Here is a 21,515-nt window from a genome sequence, read left to right on the forward strand (position 1 = left end):
TAGCACAGCACACAAGAATTGATAAACATGAGCAACCCGTGTTGGGAATGTCCTTGAATCCATCTTGGGAGTTTAGATAGCAGGCACAGGGTAGCTTCCCCCCACATGCAGCTGCAGGTGGGCAGAGTTTAGCCAGCCCCAGAGGCTGACCCTCAGATTGTTATGGTATGCTGACCTATTGACGCCTTACAAGTAACTCTGGACCCTCTGACTGTAACCAATCTTGGTGGAGCACGCCTCTTGCTAGAAGTGCATATAAGTTACTGTATCACGGAAATAAAGTGGATTTGACCATCTAACCATATTGGTGAACAAAGAGTCATCTTCCCATAGTACTCCACCGAACGGCTTTCTCTACAACACATCAAATTAACAAGACTTTGATGACATATCAATGCATGAGGGTGTGCTTTTGTAAAGGTCTATATACATCTCTGCTGGAAGTGCTACCTGTCACCCAAACCTCAAAGGCCCTACATTAGAAATTTAGGATAGTCTCGTAAACTCAAGTCATTTGTTCCAGCAATTTTAAATCCCAGTAGATCGAAGCACACAAATGAGCCTTTGCATAAATGGGACAAGCTCTATCCAGCCTGAAAGTCAGGATAGGTAGGTTGCTTTTTTTCATTTGCTTCTCAGTGCTGACTTAGGGAAAGATCATGGTTTGTGACTCACTTTCACCTAAACATGGAGGTGATGTGAAGACTAGATGGAAATAGTTTTAATGTTTTGCTTTTCTCCTTGCAAGCCTGAAAATAAAATCTGATGTGAAGACAAAAGTGCTTTGAAACAAGGCTGAAAGGTCCTCTGTTCATTGCAATTTAAAAATAAATATTTCTTGAGGAACCATTGAGACAATTAAACAGCTTCAAAATGCAGCAGAGTTGTCTAGGTCACATTCCTTCAGCTGCCATTTAAAGTAACCAAGTCTGAAAAGTGTTGAGGTTATTGCAGAGTAAGAATTTGCTAAAGAGAAAGAGCTAGTTCTAAGTGGGATGCAATTCCAGTGTGAACTGAATAATGATGTCTGACAGAGAAACAGTGAAACACCTAAGTCAGTTACTGCCAATATTTAAGCTTACAGCCACTGATCTACCTGCTCAATATTCAGACAAGTGCTGGTAAACTGAACAGAATTCCCAAACGAGGTACGCGAGCAACGCAAGCTCTGGGGAAAGAATTCAGCACAGAGTTCCCAAAGCTCAGTCTATTTTTTTCAATCCAGGAGATACGAAGGACTTGAGCATGACATAATAGGATTGCCATGTTGTCTCAAAATCTATGTCAGCAAGATAACTACAACCTCTGAATCTGTGCAACTTCCCATTTTGGAAAACCAGGAATATCTAGCAAAATGCATCATGTACTGACCTGCACTTAACTATTCGCAAAGCCTCATTTGACTACTCAGATATAGGAACTTTTGGAAAGTGCTTATGAAAAAGGATGAGAAGAAAATAAAACTCTTTGGCTAAACTGACATTGCTAAACTAATTCATGTCTGCAGCACAACATTCCACTCAGGTCCCCTGCACTCCACCATCACCCTTTCCCTCTTACTGTTCAAGACAGTTTTGCTTGTAACTGCTGGCAGCCAAAGGATTACCTATACTGCCATTCCCTTCTACCTGCTTCTCAAGAAAATCTCAGTTGCTACTACAGGGCTACTGCTGACAACGGGATGACATTTAATAAGGCCAAGTGCAGGGTTCTGCACTGTGGCCACAACAACCCCAAGCAGCGCTCCAGGCTGGGGACAGAGTGGCTGGAGAGCAGACAGGAGGAAAGGGACCTGGGGGTACTGGTAGATAGTGGGCTGAGGATGAGGCAGCAGTGTGCCCAGGTAGCCAAGAGAGCCAATGGCATCCTGGCCTGCATCAGGAACAGTGTGGCCAGTAGGACAAGGGAGGTTATTCTGCCCCTGTACTCAGCACTGGTCAGGCCACACCTTGAGTACTGTGTCCAGTTCTGGGCCCCTCAATTCAAGAGAGATGTTGAGGTGCTGGAATGTGTCCAGAGAAGGGCAATAAAGCTGGTGAGGGGCCTGGAACACAAACCCTATGAGGAGAGGCTGAGGGAGATGGGGTTGTCTAGCCTGGAGAAGAGGAGGCTCAGGGGGGACCTCATTGCTGTCTACAACTACCTGAAGGGAGGTTGTAGCCAGGTGGGGGGTGGCCTCTTCTCCCAGGCAACCAGCAATAGAACAAGGGGACACAGTCTCAAGTTGTGCCAGGGAAAGTATAAGCTGGATGTTAGGAGGAAGTTCTTCACAGAGAGAGTGACTTGCCATTGGAATGGGCTGCCCAGGGAGGTGGTGGAGGCACCGTCCCTGGAGGTGTTCAAGAAAAGACTGGATGAGGCACTTAGTGCCATGGTCTAGTTGAGTGGATAGGGCTGGGGGATAGGTTGGACTGGATGATCTTGGAGGTCTCTTCCAACCTGGTTGAGTCTATGAGTCTATGATTCTATGACACTTGTTCAGTCTGACTCTGCAGAAGACTTTAAGACACAGAGGGTTCCCCTCCTGAGCGGACAACTGGCTCAACTCACTAGGCACCTGTAATGACACTTGGCACAAAACACAGCAACGATGCAAGGGTGCATGCAGAGCTGCACAGCTTGGTAGTACAGAACAAGTTTTTGAAAGTAAGAGTTGTTTTCCAATATGGCTGCTCAAACCTGCCTCCAGCAAGCTCCACTCCCTGCTACCTCTCCTATGATCAAACCGCAAGCTGTGAGATCTGCCCAGGTAAGAGACTCTTTCATTTGTGAAACTGGTAATTATATGGGGGGGGGGGGGGGGGGGTGTTAAAAGCCTTTCTGCCCCAAGGAAACTTTCTTCCTCTTCAGAATGATTTACAGTAGATTCATGAAGAGTAGAAGATGGCTGTGACTCTGTTCCAGGGTACAGGAAGGTGCCTTAGAGGGATGGGCAGGCTCTGAGGAATGAAGGAACATGGAACAAGCCTCTGTTAGAGGAACAATTGTGCTTGAAAAGTATCTCAGAGCCAACACCTCCACGCTTTTCACACAACGTTTCCATAATTAAAAGCTAGAGTGACTCTGAGGACAGATTCTGAAAAATAGGTTTTAAATAGGTTGAATTACATTGAGAAGCACTAGTTTGCTTCTTTTGCTGGAACGTATTGTTTTTAGGGGAAAAACAGCAGAAACATGTTTAGTGGTGACAAAGGGCAGTGCTGAAGAGGAGCTGGAAACATTGCTGCTGTCAGAAGTAGCTCTATTTTGAAAAGAACCCATAATTCAGTATGCAGTTAGTGCAGGAGTCTTTCTCAAACTGAGTCCCTGTGTAGTTTCTCAAGTTATATCCAAACCACCTAAAACATAAATGGGACACCTATAGGTAGAAGTTGGGTGTATACATATCCAGTGTCACTGGGACTGGCTATTCTTGGATGTTTTTTCTTTAAAACCCTGAAAATCAGTAATTCCATCATTTATAAAGCAGCAGTATGTTCAAGCTACCTATACAAAGTAGTTCAGTGCAAGCATTAAGTACAAACATGCATAACAAGCTAGAGGTCAACTTCACACCAAAAAGCTTTCCCATAACTTAAGGTTATGCAATGAGAAACTTCAACTGATTTTTGGAGCTATCCAGTCTGCAAGACATGTTCTCAACTAACCCATACTGAACACAACATGAGGCTAACTAGTTAAGGGAGCCCTCTTCTAAAACACTGAGAAAAGAGGCAGCGTAGGGTGACAAGTGCCAGTTTAAATGACTGGAAACCACTGAAACTGGCATAAGTGATACCTGGTGCCATTTGAGGCTCTGACTCCCTGGAATGCAGGATGAGAGGTAAGAAGAGACACAGAGGAAAGCAGTGTACTGAAACAGAAACGTAGGCTATAACAACGTGGCAATGTGAACTCTGCAGTAAGAGCCTTTCAGAAAGTGTACTGAAAGCTATTGCCTGGTAAATGGCTTAGTAACTGTTAGTGTTATTGCAGTACTGCTGGAGTGAAATTAAGGATTAGATCTGGGCATTGTGTAAAATTCCTCACCCTGTTGATTTCAGACGCACTGCTCAACTCCACAGCAGAGAATGTTCTGACTGGCAATGTCACCATTTGCTCCAACATCACAAGAAAAACTTATAAATAATTAAAGAAAACATTCAGTTGGCTGGGGAATATCACTTAGCCCCTGTTTGCAAGGCATAAATGAGCTTTCCAGAGTGCACGGGACTTGAGCTCCTTCTCTCTGAATAAATAATCCTCTCCCACAGCACACATATACACACATCTCCTTCCAAATTAACATTCTTACCTTATCTTTATTTTCAGAGTCAGAATCTTCAAGTTTGGTCCGAATGACAAAGGGAGTGGATAACCTCAGGAGAACTCGTTCAAATGTGGCACTGATTTTAGGAGAAACTATGTCGAAGCAGTCTTGGAATTTCAGAGTTTTATGAGTGTCACATCTGAGCTGCTTCCTAAGACCTTCCCCAAGCTGGAGAACTAGCATGTTTGGATCAAACATCAGGTGAAAGGGGAAAGCTCTGCAGAAGGTGTTGATGCTAATCCTCAGGTCTAATGGAGACTGAGAAGTTCCTGGTGGAAGTGCTTTTGTGATATTTGCATTTTCATGCTGTTTGATAAGGAAAGTCAGACAACTGCAGTTCCCTGGGTTCATCCCCTCTGAACATAACTTATCATTAGTGACTTGTTCTACTTCCACTTCCAAGTGGTAAATCTTCTTTGCTGCTTCCTTTATCATTCCTGTCATTGCAAATCCCACAATCTGATGTGGGTTAAAGTAATGAAGCATGAGATTGCCTTCAGGGAGTTCTTTGCATAGGAAAGAAGGGGATTCCAGAGTGGCCTGTCTTCCAAATGAAGTTCTAATGTGCTCCAGCAAAGCATCAAAGCCATTGAAGAAGTCTTGAAGAGTCCCACCTACAGCTCGAAGAACTCTTTCATTCTCATCAAAGCAGATATTGAAGAATTCCTCCCCAAACTTTTCTTGCATTTCCTCAAACTTCAAACCTACAGGAGGAAATACTGATATCAACAACATAGTATTTCTACTGTGTCACATTTTCCCTTTGTTCTTTACTTGCCAGGTATTTTTCCAAGTCATCGAGAGTGGATTTTTTTTTTCACTAGATACCTACCCATAAGACTTCTGTTTTCTCTGGTAGTTAGGAATAAACCTAGAAGCCATATTTGCCTGTAATTTTATGTCCCCCTGGTTTCAGCTCACTGTTCCAGACAGCTGCTTGTGTGATTTGCAGTTGCCTGTTCCCTTTCGCCCGCTGGAAGCCAGGACGCTTCATAATTTCCCTAAGTTCTGAATGTCATATACAGTGAGCTGTGTGAATACACCCAGCCATGGGTGCACCCTCTCCATTGGTGACCTAACCATAAACAAGATTTCTCTTTTTATAGCTCCTTTCTTTACTGCCTCTTAAGGGGATCCAGTTTTTACCAGCTTGAAGAATAAGTTATTGGAAATCAAATCTGGCCTTTGGCTTTCAATAAGCTGTGGAAAGCCCTGCAGTCAGATGACATATTAGCTGCTGGACAAGAGGGGTTGTGGGTTTCAGGGAGAGGGGGTTTGGACAAAGTACTTCTCTCATTACAGCTATTGGGCAGTGCCAGGAAATACAGAGGAATTATTACTTCATTTTTACTGTCTGCAAAAGTGAGAAAAGCCTTTTTTTTTTTAGGTTTCTACACTCACCCATCTTTAAAAAATCCCCTGCCTTTTAGAGCAATCTAAAGTGATAGTACATGGGACAGCTCTGCAGTTTCTCACAACATCACTTCACGTCTCCATCACAGAAATGCAAAAGGTTTTGATTTACAGGGGTGGTAAAGTTGGTATCACTGAAGGGATGAAAAAATGTCAGTGATGGAAGCCCCTGGATACAAATATTTATCAAAGCCTACTCCAGTTTGTTATTTACCAGTTTAGGGATAACCTAGAAAAAAAGTCATTATGAGATGGTTATTAAACATCTTCCTCTGTCTTATTTTAGTGAAGACGTGGTCTGTTAATTTCCATCTGTATCTAATCCCTCTAACACATAACAGAGCTACAAAATTAATTGGATATTGTTTGTATTGTTCCAAGCCATAACGGAAGAAAAAGGAATACGAACCAGCTGTAGGTGAATTACAAACATCCAGCAGGTTTTCAAATTAAGTTAATACAGGAATTAACAACATAGCTCCTTCAGTGTACTGAGAGGAAATCAAATCACATTTCAGTTGACTAATCAAACATCTGAAAATTTATCTTGAATTCTAGCAGGAATAATAAAGGGCAGTTGTTTATTTCTGAAGGGCACAGCAGTCTTTCATTTTACTATGTAGGCAACATGCTTTACAACACTGGTAAGATCCCAGTGGATCAATGAACTTCTCATTGTTTGTTTAGATGGCTAATAGGCTTCTAAATTTAGAAGAACAGTGTGATTGGTGACTTTTACACCCAAGAGGCATAATAATGGCCAGAAGAAGTCTTGGATCTGCTGTTTTCAGACAATCACCTTTGATCTTCTCAAGACAGCATCTGAACTGCCTACGCACACAGGCACAGTTATAACCATCACAAGAGACGTAAGCATTCCACAGCTTTACAAACTATCTGCAATGATAATTTGAGCCCTCATTATGATTAATAGCAGATGAAAAATGCAGAAAAAAAATACATATATAAACAGGACAATATTACAAAGCATATTTTATAAAAGAAGTAATAGTAGTAATTTGGGAAAGTTCATTCAAATGCCATTACTCATAATCAAATGTGGTCACTAAAATGGGTTATTATAAAAATATTCCCAGGATCTTTTATGACCACAGATGGCCAGATCCACAGTTAAGCCAAAAGAAAGTACCTCTGGTACACAATGCCCCCTACTATCCTGACTCAGAGGCCAGTGTGCCAACTCCTGACTCATTACTACTATGTCTGCATAACACAGTATTACAATATTGTCCACTAACCCCAAAATAATTAAATCCTCACCCATACCAGCAACATTGTCATAAGTGGACATTAATAGCAAGAGGCTAAGAAATGACCACATTCATAGGTATACACAAACACGAATGAATACTTTTCAATCTCATTGTTCTGCAGAGTGAACTGTGAGTAGCCTTATAAGAATTGTGTTGAAGTGCACAGTCTAAGCAGGGGCACTCAAAGCTGTAAGACTGCAGATACCCTGAAAGTGCAAGAACAGGACACTATCCGAAACCTCTGGGCTACTCATACAAAGGACCAAACGCTGTTACAGAATGATGTAACATCCCACAAAGCTGCCCAAAATGCTAGCATAGGTGAGCTGTCTCTGAAGCTGTTACAGTTTTAAGACTAATGTCTTAATTGTAAATAGAAGTTTTCCAGAGAATTCAAGGGGGGAGGCAGCCTCCAAGGGGCTGAACAGAAACGTAAGAGATATCTTTATCCCATTCCATTGGTCTGTAAAATGTCTGTACAATCTGGAGTCACAGCATGTTCTTCTCTCTTCTCACTTTCCTGTTTTCCTTCTTTACTCCACCTTTATTCCTCTCACACCAACCATTGTTTGGGTTATTGCAGTGGGGAGGTGAGGCAAGGTAGCCTTCAAGATGAGATGCCCAGAAGAGTGTGTCCAGGGGGTAGCTGGCCTACTGTCTAGTTGTTGAACTGTGTATTGTAGCAGTTTAAGAGCTAGTGCTCTATTTTGGTTCCAAATTATAAATAAAAGAGAGGAACTTTTTGGATGTTCTCTTGAATATAGAGTGAATGAGCAGGGCATTGGTTGTAAAAGGAAAATACAGTTGCTATCATGAATTGGTTTGCTAAGAGGGATAAAATGGCAATGTATAAACAATTTTGCTCTCTTAGCTCTTGGGCACTGGCTCTGTCACTGTTCCATTGCCTTTCTGACTCCTCTGCACCAAGTACTAATATGTGAGCCTTGCTGGTTTTCTATCTGAGGGGAGAGAGGAAGGTAGTGTTGGCCCCTTCTGGGCTTTCTTTGTCCAGGTTGGGGAGCACTGGATTCCTGTATGATTTTGGAATTGTAAATAACTGTATGTAATTGTAAACACATGCAAATGCATTGTGTATATACACTTGTAAATTCAGCTTGCTGCAAAATACAGCTTTATCTTACTTTCAAGCCATCTGAGGTGGTCTGTTAAATTTTATTTGGGGATAATTTCTCAATCCACCACCTATATATAAAAACATAGAATCACAGAATCAAGCAGGTTGGAAGAGACCTTCAAGATCATCCAGTCCAATCCATCACCCAGCCCTATCCAATCAACTAGACCATGGCACTAAGTGCCTCATCCAGGCTTTTCTTGAACACCTCCAGGGACGGTGCCTCCACCACCTCCCTGGGCAGCCCATTCCAATGGCAAATCACTCTCTCTGGGAAGAACTTCCTCCTAACATCCAGTTTATACGTCCCCCGGCACAACTTGAGACTGTGTCCCCTTGTTCTATTGGTGGTTGCCTGGGAGAAGAGGCCAACCCCCACCTGGTTACATCCTCCCTTCAGATAGTTGTAGACAGCAATGAGGTCACCCCTAAGTTGTATATGTTTACTACCTTTTTATGTTTGGCCTACTTTTGTAAATAGTAATTTTATTGAACTTCCAAGTTCCGAGTAAGCATGGTTATTTACTCCTTGTGGGGAGGTGTATTTCAAATTTGCTGTGTGGTGCAAAGCCACCAAAGTGTATAATAAAATGACAGTAAAGGTCAGTTGCCCTGGCACCACTGATAGGGTATGGAGAACTGACCGCTCATGTACTTTATCTCTGCATATATAAGCCATATGTATCTAAGGATGTAATATGTTGCTGATCAGCCTAAGGTTTTGCCTATTGTCTTAGCCTGGTCTCATCATGTGCTCTGGAGATAGGGCATACAATTGCATACAATTTACTGACTCCAAGTAACATGAATTATGCTATGAAATCCAGGCCAATGACCAGGCTCAAGGACGTGCACCTACTAAAAAAAAAAATATTTTCTCTTTGAATTGAGTTACACACAGTACCAGTAGAAAATTAGATTCACTCAGGAGACAAAAATGGGTATGGCCAGCTTGATCAAATTGCTGGTCTGTCTTTGCTGGTAATTTACTCTCTCTAATAATAGATACAGTGAGACACTGAGAAAATTAAACTAAGTCGAACCATTTCTTACAACAAACAACTATAACATACCTACCAGGAAAGTTTCTTCCTAAGCCTCACCAATTAGAGGCCAATTATTGCTTGAAGTATGATGGGTTTTAAATCTAAAAAACATTAATTTCTATTATACAAACATATGCAAACTTTTTTTTTGCTGTATTTCTACAAAGCTTCAGTGATGTGCCTGTATATTGTCATTGATTTATTCTTGCTTTTCCTACTGAAACAAATGATAAATGGATTCAATACATATTTCATCATATAAGCTTTTAATTTACAGCCACATAAATGATCCCTATCTTTTGAATATCTTCTGTGGAGTTTCTCCCTACCCCCTTCTCTACACATGTATTTGGTTAGCTTTCTAGAGACAATAGAAACCATCATCATCACAGTGAAAGGATAAGTCAGACTGCATCACACTGCTATTCTGCTGCTCTGAAATCATCTCAGGAGTGTTTGGTATCAGATTCTAGAGAAAGACTGTAAAATATGATGGAAAATCATTACAAAGACATGGTTTTGAGGAAGCTCCTTCTTAAATGCTACAATAAGCATTTGATTTATTCACTGAAATCAATGGAAGTACCAAACCAGGAGATAATTTTGGTACATAGAGAAAAACCTGTGTGTTATAAAAAAACATACTACATTTGAAGAATTCTACAGGCTAAATATCAGCTTCTAAAATTACATCCAGTTCAATTTCCAATTCCAATGTATTCAGCATATCCTTTGCTTTTTTCTTTTAGTTTGAGAAAACAAATAAAATCTTTAAAATATTCTTCTTTATAATCTTCAGGCTACACACCTGCATAAACAGTCTCATCTTTTCAAACTTGTCTCACATTGACTTCTTTCTCTACATCTTAATTTGGTTTCATTTTTATTTCGCAGTGGAATAATTCAGATTGGAGATGGCACTGAATATGAGACTGAACTGTTCATCAAAATCCCTAGTGAAAGAATGGAAATGCCATTTTTTCATAATCAACCTCTAATCCAAAGCTTCATTCAGAATGAAAAAATGTAGAATCTGAGATCTGTGTATCTGCTCAGCAGTTATAAATGCAGAGGCCACTGCACTCTCATATTGCCTCATGTGTGACCCCAACAAACACAGAGCTTCCTAATGGTCATTAGCTTGCAGTTGGTAAGTAGGAAAAAGTTTTCATTTTGCCAAAGACTTCATTAAAAATTATCCCAATGCTCTCTGCTGTTGCCCAAGTGAAGTAATTTGTTATTTTGAGCTTCTGCTATTTACCAACCTTTTACTAATACTGAATGGAATTCTTGAAATTCATCAGTCTCAATTTGCTCTCCCTTTGGAAAGTGATCTTGATCTGCTATGCTCCTACCACTCAGTCTGCTTCTCTGAGAAAGGAAACCACAAGTCTCGACATCAAATGTTGCTTTCATTAATAGTTTCTTTTTGGTTTGTTTTTTTTTTCTTGTAACAATGCCAGTTTTATTCTAGCACATACTGGAGAGAAATCAAATATGCACATTGTGGAAAGAAACTGAGGCAAACAACAATAAAAAAAAAAAAAACAACAACATTGCCATGGGTCATCATTGCAGAGTTTTTTTAGGATCCATGACAAAAGTACCATGTAAGGTCTGTTATTGTCCTTTGAAAATGTGTCTTTGATCAAAGTTATTTAGAGAAGGGAATCTACACTTGTGATCCAGATCCAAAATTACCAAAGTCTTTAAGCACAGCCTCAAAGTACAAATTAAGTATTTCACTGAACTTGAGCAGAAATAGATGACTTTGTCCTACAATAACATGCTAGTAAAATATCTTTATTACTCTGCTTCTCAGCAGTTCCTGTAAAATGCAAACACCAGAAAACATCAAGGAACTAATACAGTATTTCTAAGTATTTTGTACACTGCTAAGTGAGAATTTAGATTGGAATCTGTTCTCATAAAGAAAATCACAACTCATAGACTCTTCAGAAACAAATATAATATGAATTATGTGATAAAAACATCCAAGTAATCCATTAACTTGTGGGGCATTCAGAAGCAGTTAGAAGTCATTGAGTTCTTCCTTGTAGTAAATCATGGAGACAATGGTTGCAGAGTAGCCAACATGTGAGTCCCTTGGCATAGAAAAATACCATTTTCTATTTTTTTTCTGGGATACTCATTAAGAATCTATAAATGTCAAACATTGAAGGAATGAGACAATTCAATATGCAATTCCAGAACTCATACTGTGGACAGAAGCAGAATTTGACACCTTCAATTACAGAAAGTATCTCTTAAATGGCTTTGGATTATCAGATTTTTGGCATGAATAACATCTTTTCCTTAAACAGCCTTTTGGAACGAAAGCCAGGTGGCAGTTCAGAATTCCAAAGCATCATTTAAGATGGTGAGAAAGCAACATTCATTCTCTCAGGAAGAAAGGTTTCTATGTGTACAAACCAAAGCTGAAGGAACACTAGACAAAGCATTTGCCTTGCAAGTGAATCTAATACCAGAATCTAATTACTGCATAAAGGGCTTTGATCTTACTTCTTTATGATAGTGATTTTATATCATCCTGGGAATTCAGATAGTATTTTTGTCTTGTCTTTAAAATCATTACAATAACATCATTTCATGCATTTGTGTATGGTTTTGAGAGAACTGTAAAATCTGCACTGTGCTTTTCTTACAGTGACATAGAGGACCTGCACAGCTTCCAAAATGTCACAAGATAAAAATGAAACATACTGTCTAAAATAATTCCTCATGCTTGTTCACCTACAGTATTTGTTTCATCTGGTTTTAATGAAGTGTTCTCTTTCCTTGTTAAAGTGAGGGTCTTGTCTGCCTAATGTTGCTGAGAAATAGCATTGTAATTACTGCCTCTTGGTGAGGACCTGATCACCTATGCTCAGCATACACATAAGAGACACTGCTTCAGTACTGACATAGGGAGCTCAACTAAGAGATAAGAACAGGCAATGCTCTTTTTTTCTTTTTCCACATATAGTGCCTCCAGTAGCAGCTGATTTTGTAGGCAAAGCCAAGCTATCTAAAGCAAGACTACCATCATTTTATGTCCACATCATATCCTGGAAAACTCACTTCTTAGATTTGCACAGAGTTTGTTAAATGAAAACTGCAGTCTCTAAGTAAGTGATTCCTGAGAATAAGGCAGATCCAGTTTGTTTCATGTTAACTCTAGAGATCAAACAGTAATAAAAACAGAGTGTTTTCATTTACTTTTGCATTTAAAACAAGAATATATGTCTTAGAATTGGCATAAGATGATGTGCTAGTTTGAAGCAGGGTAGAATGTTTTGGTAAGAAGAACTAGATCATAGGCTGTGAAAGGAAAACAGTGGTGATGTCTACTCCCCTCAGAAGCCTCGCTGAGGAGTTTGGGAAGAAGAAAAAAAACCACTAGATAACACTCTCACCATTTTTCTCTCTCGCTTGGGCTGCTGGCTGAGCAACATCTTACTCCCTAACCTCACCTTCCATTTGGCCTAACCCACTTTGCTTCTTAACTTCTTGGCTGAACCTCCATTCTTCCTTGGGACTGGGGTAAGGTTGAGAGGGGCAGGGGGAAGGTGAAGGGGTGGTTGAGAGCCCCTCCTGGGGACTCAGGTTTCTGGGAGGGGAGTTGTGTTTCTGTATTACCTTTTATCTTGTGTATTTCTGTCTATAACTGTATCTACTGTAAATATCTGCTTGTATATTGTGCTAGCTGTAAATAAATAGCTTCATTTATATTTCCAGAGCTGGCTGAGTCTGGTCTGGGTGATTTCTAAAGTGTGGGGGGTTGGGGAACACTCAAACCATCACAGAAGAACAACTTCATTTGCCAGAAAGAATAAATTTGTAATGAAATCTAAAAAGTTGTGTCATGAAATGCAAAATCATCCTTCTTAATTCCTCACAAAGGGTTCAATTCAGATAACTAAATATAGAAATCAAATACTACTTGAGTCGTTACAAGGCATTGCAGACATCTACACAGGAGTAAAAGATAATTACATCTACAAGGATATGGAGCTTAAGGGAGAGCTACACATTCCTGATGTTTTGACAGAGGCCACACAAGATACAGCACAGCACCTAAAATAATGGCAAACACCTACACTGAGTCAGACTATCTTCTACTTTAGAAACAGACTTCCACAAGGTGTAATTGTACTCACGATGTAAGAGTAGTTCATCTGCTTTCTAACAATAGCTGTAACTTGAGAAGGGTGGGACATCAAAGTCCATTTGGTACAAATATTTGTCTTTTACTAGTTTAGATGTATTCATCTCAGTTTTGAAATCACATTAATTATGTGATGTTTGCTTAGATTACTTTCGTATTGGCAGTGTGCTGTATGCAACATCTACTAAGTAACAGGAGTCTTGTGTGTGTAGCTTAGGCCCTTTGGAGAGAGTTCACAGTATTATTAGAATCCATTAGCTGTGACCAGCCCTCTGAGCCATCTAATGTTTCCTTTTATGCCATTTGTAAACCAACAAATTTAATTACAAATCAGATTGTGTATCCTAAATTAGTTGCATCCTAATGGCTGTGTGCAGTTCTTAGTTCAAAGCTAAGTGATAGTAATTTATGTACCTTTGATATGTAAGCATTTACAGTTCTCAGACACCTGCTGAGCAGTCTATGCTAAACCACTGTCCATCTTTTCCAGTTACATCATCTGGTCTAATCTCACAGTAAGCTGTCCCTGAACCTCCTTTTCAACTTGTTTCCTGTCTCTTCAAACATAGCCTTTCTTAGCAGTGATGTGCTGGTGTTATTTAATAGTTTGAAGAAAGATCCTAAATTTACTCTTTTTTTAAAGGATAAAGGATGTGGATGTGCTGGAGTGTGTCCAGAGAAGGGTCACTGGGATGACCAGAGGGCTGGAGCACCTCTCCTATGAGGACAGACTGAAGGAGTTGGAGCTGTTCACTCTGGAGAAGAGGAAGCTCCCAGGTGACTTTATTGTGACCTTTCAGTATCTGAGAAGGGCCTACAAAAAAGCTGGGGAGGGACTTCTCAGTATATCAGGGAGTGACAGGACTAGGAGGAATGGAGCAAAGATGGAGATTCAGGCTGGACGTGAGGAGGAAGTTGTTCAGCATGAGAGTGGTGAGAGCCTGGAATGGGTTGCCCAGGGAGGTGGTTGAGGTCCCATCCCTGGAGGTGTTTAAGGCCAGGCTGGATGGGGCTCTGGCCAGCCTGATCAAGGGTAGAGTGTCCCTGCCCATGGCAGGGGTGTAGGAACTAGATGATCCTTGTGGTCCCTTCCAACCCTGGCTGATTCTATGATTCTAAATACAGAATATGGGTAAGAGATTATATTTTCTTAATTTCAGAAAGGAAATGCAGGTCTTCAGCTTGGACAAACACACAGAGAAAAAATTACTTCTAGAGAATTGTGTCCCCTGCATTAAATGAAGGAACAGCCCTGCAAGATTACTTTTAGGCACAAAGAAATTTGCTCTATATAAAGCAGCCTGCAGTACATATCTTCTTCAGTGGTGACAAGCAAACATCACCCAGAGCAAAAGCTCTCTAAACCCCCAAAGCAATAATGGATTCCTTCTCCTCCCCAGTGTCTTGGGGAGGCTGAATCCAGAAAGATGTTTTATCTCCCTGACAGGACAGGGCTCTGTGCTGGGATTCCACGTAACTTATCACCAGGGAATCTGGGAATCCTTGCCACTGTTTCCTATCATACTCCAAATAGAAGACATCCAGAAAGATACGTAGAAATGACAGAGAAAGAAAGTCCTCATGCCACTCTCAGAAGCAAAATCAAGAGGATGAGTATAATTATTAGTTAACATTAAGAAAATCTAACAGAAAAAAATTCTCTCAATACACTTGAGTCTACATACAGAGCTGATTTAGCAGCCACTGACTTATGCTGTGCAATTACTGTAGTAAGACTTTAGGAGAATATTTATAAGAGACGAAAAACAATTCTCTTGTATTCATTAATTTACTGAATCAAAAATTTTAAATTCTTCTATCTCAAGAAATGGAAAGTCAGACAGGTTGTGCTGGTTTGAAGCAGAGTAGAATGTTTTGGTGAGAAGAACTAGATCATAGGCTGTGAAAGGAAAACAGTGGTGATGTCTACTCCCCTCAGAGTCTTGCTGAAGAAGAAACGGAAACATTAGGTAACACTCTCACCATTTTTGACTCACTCTGCCTTGAGCTGCTGGCTGAGCAACATCTTACTCCCTAACCTCATCTTCCATTTGGACTAACCTTTGTTTCTTAACCTCTTGGCTGAACCTCTATTCTTCTTTAGGACTGGGGTAAGGTTGAGAGAGGTAGGGGGAAGGTGAAGGGGTGGTTGAGAGCCCCTCCTGGGGACTCAGGTTTCTGGGAGGGGAGTTGTGTTTCTGTATTACTTTTACCTTGTATATTTCTGTCTATAACTGTATATACTGTAAATATCTGCTTATATATTGTGCTAGCTGTAAATAAATAGCTTCATTTCTATTCCCAGAGCCAGCTGAGACTAGTCTGGGTATTTCTAAAGTGTGGGGGGGCAGGGAACACCCAAACCATCACACAGGTACAATTATTTGCTCAGGCCTCCTTGTTGAAACAATCACCAGACACAACTGCGTTTGTAATTTCAGGCTGTGTACCTAAGGTGGTGCAAGGGTTATTTATGCAGCATAGACAGCACAGTGCTGCAGTGCACACAGTTTAGATGTCATAGACTAACACACCAACAGGCTTTCAAAGACAAGGTTTCTTCCATCTCAGTAAAGACTGGGCATGAACCTCTACTTCCACTTGTCCAGTTTTGCACAATGGATTTTTAATGTGTTTATGAATTTAAGTTACCCTTTTTTTTTAATAGCAAAGTTATAACAAATTACAGACTTCCTCATCAAGACACAAAGAGGTTTCAAAGGAAATACTGGGGTCATTTAAAGGAATACAGGTAAGTCCCTTAATGAAACTCTGATGGTCTTTTTATTTTTTGTGGAGGATTGAAATATGAGTGAAAAATAGCTCATGGCCACAAAGATGATGTTAACTGTGTGCAGTATTTAAAAATGTGCAATTTTTATCCAGTTTGTGCATCTAGGATCTGAGAAACATCATGTGATATAAGTACACATGTAAAGGGTTAACCCTCCTGGGGGAGTGGTCTTGACCCTGACCCCAGGTCCTCCTGACCCCTCCCTGAGGGTGGGTCTGACCCTTTCTCCTGGTGTGGTGGTTAGCCCACTCCCACTTCCTGTCTAGACTCCTATGAAAGAATCTGTTTCTCTTGCTCTTGTCCTGCCTCCCTGCTTCCCAGCATCACCATCCTCTTCCTGCTACTCTTTGTTTTACCACGTGGCCACAATCCACGAGGTGGACAAAATCATTGCCATTCAATATATATTTTGTTTTCCCTTCCCTATACCTTTTTGTAACTTCTCTACCTCAAACACCTCTTATTTATTGATAAAGTTTTCTCTTTTAACTTCTAAATCAAAGTGAGACTTTATTTGGGTATCCTTTACCTTCTCTTAGAATCATAGAATCAACCAGGTTGGAAGAGACCTCTAAGATCATCCAGTCCAGCCTAGCACCCAGCCCTAGCCAGTCAACCAGACCACGGCACTAAGTGCCTCATCCAGGCTTTTCTTGAACACCTCCAGGGATGGCAACTCCACCACCTCCCTGGGCAGCCCATTCCAATGCCAATCTCTCTCTGTCAACAACTTCCTCCTAACATCCAGCTTATACTTCCACTGGCACAACTTGAGACTGTGTCCCCTTGTTCTATTGCTGGTTGCCTGGGAGAAGAGACCAACCCCCACCTGGCTACAATGTCCCTTCAGGTAGCTGTAGACAGAAATGAGGTCCCCCCTGAGCCTCCTCCTCTTCTCTAGGCTAAACAACCCCCAGCTCCCTCAGCCTCTCCTCATAGGGTTTGTGTTCAAGGCCTTTCACCAGCTTTGTCGCCCTTCTCTGGACACATTCCAGCACCTCAATATCTCTCTTAATTGAGGGGCCCAGAACTGGACACAGTACTCAAGGTGTGGCCTGACCAGTGCAGAGTACAGGGCAAGAAGAACCTCCCTTGTCCTACTGGCCACACTCTTCCTGATGCAGGCCAGGATGCCATTGGCTCTCTTGGCCACCTGGGCACACTGCTGCCTCATCTTCAGACTACTATCTACCAGTACCCCCAGGTCCCTTTCCTCCTGTCTGCTTTCCAGCCACTCAGTCTAAGTCCTTTTTCTTTGAGAAAAAAAAAAAAAAAAGGAGGGGGGAAGAGGGAAAGGCATCCTATAAATTGTTATTTGGTCTATTAACTATATTTGAGTCTCTGGGAAATTTAAACCAGAACCAAGACAACACAGTGGGGTTGAAAACAAAAACTGTCCATTTCTCTGCTGCACAAAGTTCAGTAGCACAGAACTACTTGGAATATCTACCCAAAAGAAAGGCAGGTCATGAAGGCTTTATGTCCCAGAATAAATTCCTTAGAGTAGGAATTACAGCCTAACAGAAGTAGTTTCCATTCTTATTTGCTTGTTGACAAATGTAATTTGCAACTGCCTGCGAGTCTTCTGCTTTATTGTGACTAGCTACAATTAAGCCAGAATGCACACTCTAATCTTGCTTACAATCAAATTATTTTAAATTATGGGGACAAAAACAGTCCCAAATAAGATGTGGTTGTCATTGCTAAAATGCTGAATGTATGAATGGTATGAAAAGGTCTTTGCTTTGAGAAGGTTAAAATCTGAATAGCACTGACATGTGGTTTAAAGGATTAAAAGAACAACCCTGTTATCTCCATTATACAGATGGGAAATTGAGGTACAAAAAGAATACAGACTTGCCCAAAGCCAAATTAGAAATCTCTTCAGATACAATCTTTCTAACATACCTCAGTATGAACTTACGGCTGCCTAATAAAGAAATGTGGTAGTCATCCACATAACATACTCTATGCCACAGGAATCTTTTTCTTATCATTATTTCTAAAATAAATTTGACCTAATACCACCAGTTTGCACTCAACACAGCTTATCTAGCCAGCTAAAAGCATAATCTGTGTCAAAAAGATAGAGAGTAAGTGCTATTCTGAAATACTTTACTTCCAACTGGAACTTTGTAAAAGCTCCCCTTAGAAGACAGGATTTCTCTTCTCTTTTCCCCAACTTCCAATACATTATTTCCTGTTTTTCCTTTGGATGATAGGATTAACAAAGTGGTCATCATCTACTTGGCACTGGTGAGGCCAGACCTTGAATACTGTGTTCAGTTTTGGGCCCTCACAATAAGAATGTGTTAGAGGTGCCCAAAGAAGTGCAGCAAAGCTAGTGAAGCATCTGGAGGACAAGTCTTACAAGGAGTGGATGAGGGATTAGGGGGTGTTTAGTCTGGAGAAAAAGAAGCTGAGGCAAGAGCTTCTTGCTCTCTACAGCTACCTGAAAGGAGGGTATAGTGAGGTGCATGTTGGTCCCTTCTCCCTAGTGACAACTGATAGGACAGGAAGAAATGGCCTCAAGTTGCATCATGTAAAGTTTAAGTCAGAAAATTTCTTCACTGAAAGGCTTGTCAAGCACTGGAACAGGCTGCCAACAAAGTTGTTGAGTCACCATCCTTGGTGATACTTAAAAGATATGCAGATGTGGCACTCAGGAACACGGTTTAGTGGTGGACTTTGCAGTGCTAGGTTAAAGGTTGAACCTGATCTTCCCAACCTCAACGATTTCATGATTCTATATAAAAAATGGCATTGTACAAATGTACATGCACAAATTAAAGAAAGTAGTGTCCACCATAAAACTGTCTGGGCTATTTTAGAAAGGCTATAAAATTAAATCAAGTATTTCAGCTTCATAAAAGCTGTCAGCATAAAGGAAAGCTGTGCCATTGATCTGGTATCAGGCATAGTTTACAGCATGTGAAAACGATGGACATGGCTCCCTTAGTTACAGTGGATTAAAGCAGGATTTGTTCTATTGATATCTAGATTTGTTTCAGGAGAGACTCAGCAAGGAGACAACAAGAATCAGGTCCTTCCTGATGGTGTCACAATTCCTCCTGTCACAACAGGAGGAAAATTTCTGTATTCATACGTGATAAATCCCATGCATCAAAGTGAATATACAGCTTGCAGCTGGCACTTTCCTGTGAGTAATATGAGCACAAGGGCCACAGTGTGAAGCATCTGCTCACAATCTTCCGAGCTTACTAATGATGTCAGCATTTGCAGTCTTCTGATGAACAAGGAATGCCAAATGACTATTTTAGAGGCAGTTAGAGGGTCGGGAGAAGCAAATAGTGTTGGAATTATCTAAGGTAAGAGAGCAGGAAGCATCTTTTAGAAAACACTTTCTTCCAGCCCTAGATGACAAGTCCCTGTTACCGCTCATATAAATAAACTGAGAACCAGATTTGGTTCAACGGTTTGTCTAGCCTCCACCACAGTCAGATCTATTCTTGTCTCCTGCCTCAGCAATGCCAATTGCTCTAGATACACACCCCAGTACTCATATCCTTCTTGCATAGAAGTGGCTATCAACAATTTTAATTCAGCCAGAAAGATAACTATGTATGTGAGAATTCATTACATAGCCTCTACTAGTTATTTGCCTGTTGTGATAGGAGCTACAATTAAAATGAAGAAGCTGGTTTTACTGTTCTTTCCCTTATGCTCTTGTCCCAGATAAGGAAAGAAGTAAAGCTCTTAAACTATCTCAGTGCTTTGCCACATTGATTTTTTTTTTTTTTGCTATGAATTCATTCCTTCAAAAGTGAGCTTTGCAAACTTATTTTCAACAAAGCCCACTTTAATAATTTCCCAAGACAGAAATGTCTAAATGTTATCCCTATCCTGTGATCCCAACAGTCTGACCCACCCTTGACACACTTCCACTGTGAGGATACCACTGAATAAACAGCCTGCACACTACTCAGTCATGCTAAGGGGCCAGAACTAACACTGATTTAAAAGCACTCCAAAAATTAAAAATCATTGCTAGTTATTTCTTAGAACGCAAATTTTGTGTCACAAGTTAAGAACCGAAAGTCTATTTTGGGTTTTTTTTTTCCTCTAAAAAAATACAATATGCACATGATAACATGAAAAGTCTTTGGTTTTGAGGCCTGCCTCATCCCTCACAGCATTTTTTTCTTGTGGCTAGCATTAAATGCAAACAAAAAGTCACTAACACCAAACAGTTTTATTTTTTTCTAAATTCTCTTTCTGAACAAACATACAGAACACCAAGTATAGTCTCTTCCCAGTAACAGCTAAAGTCATTCAGAACCAACCTAACAATGCCCAGTATCTCACAAAGTATGTGACAGCACAAAAGGAATCATTTTCAATGTTAATGAAACAGTCATCCCTCAACTAGAACATGTGAGCTGTTTCACTGAGCATGCTAAGTCTGTTCAACAGTTTGAGACAGAAAAGACAGACATGGAGTGTATATATAGAATCACAGAATCAACCAGGTTGGAAGAGACCTCCAAGATCATCCAGTCCAACCTAGCACCCAGTCCCATCCAATAACCTAGATCATGGCACTAAGTGCCTCATCCAGCCTTTTCTTGATCACCTCCAGGGATGGTGACTCCACCACCTCCCTGCGCAGCCCATTCCAATGGCAAATCCCTCTCTCTGGCAAGAACTTCCTCCTAATATCCAGCCTATACCTCCCCTGGAACAACTTGAGACTGTGTCCCCTCATTCTGTTATCTCCAAAAGGATTTTAGGTCATCAGGATACATTGGTCCAAACAACAACGTCCCCTCATAGGGAAGGTAAATCATATCATACAAGGTCAGATTTCACTGTTGTGCCTGTCAAATAATCTCTCTAACTGCATAATCCCATAAAAATGTCACAGGTTTATATTGTCTATTACCAGTTCCAAGTACATTTATTCTGAACCAGAATGCCATCTTTCATGCCTTCCACTCCACCTTCAGCAACCTACCGAGACCTCAAACAGAAGAGCAAAGAGGGTTTCAATATTACAAAACAGTACAGCCTCAAGTGTTGTGAGTGCTTATAAAAGTTTAGGAAAAAAGGCTCAGTACTCAACTACCAAAAGTGTCATTATGGTATCAACTGATGCTTCATGTTAGCTGGGCCAGAATCAGAGAAGCTTTCAAGAGACCTCATGATTTGCCTTGTCATTCAAGCCACATTGTTCATGGCTTAACCCAGTTGTGGTTAGAAACCTCCAGGGGCAGAGACTCCACACATACTGTCTTTCTGGGCAGCCTCTGTCTCTGTCTAACCATCCTTACAGAGAAAAATACTCAACATGAATGTCTGCTGTGTCAACTTAAGACACTGTCTTTTGCCCTCCCCATGCTGCCCCACTGTAAAGAG

General features: G+C 40.8%; 1 protein-coding gene across 6 annotated transcripts in view; it reads right to left on the minus strand.

The window, feature by feature from the left end:
* The window catches only part of GUCY1A2 (guanylate cyclase 1 soluble subunit alpha 2), a 178,000-nt gene that overhangs the window by 134,953 nt on the left and 21,532 nt on the right, over nt 1–21,515 (minus strand). For all 6 annotated transcript variants that reach the window (XM_064170894.1, XM_064170904.1, XM_064170912.1 and 3 more), the window contains exon 4: nt 4,295–5,013. In XM_064170894.1, coding sequence (XP_064026964.1) covers nt 4,295–5,013 — 719 coding nt within the window. The remainder of the gene's footprint in view (nt 1–4,294; nt 5,014–21,515) is intronic.

This window comes from Pogoniulus pusillus, chromosome 3 (genome assembly GCF_015220805.1).
Source record: "Pogoniulus pusillus isolate bPogPus1 chromosome 3, bPogPus1.pri, whole genome shotgun sequence".
NCBI classification, from domain to species: domain Eukaryota; kingdom Metazoa; phylum Chordata; class Aves; order Piciformes; family Lybiidae; genus Pogoniulus; species Pogoniulus pusillus.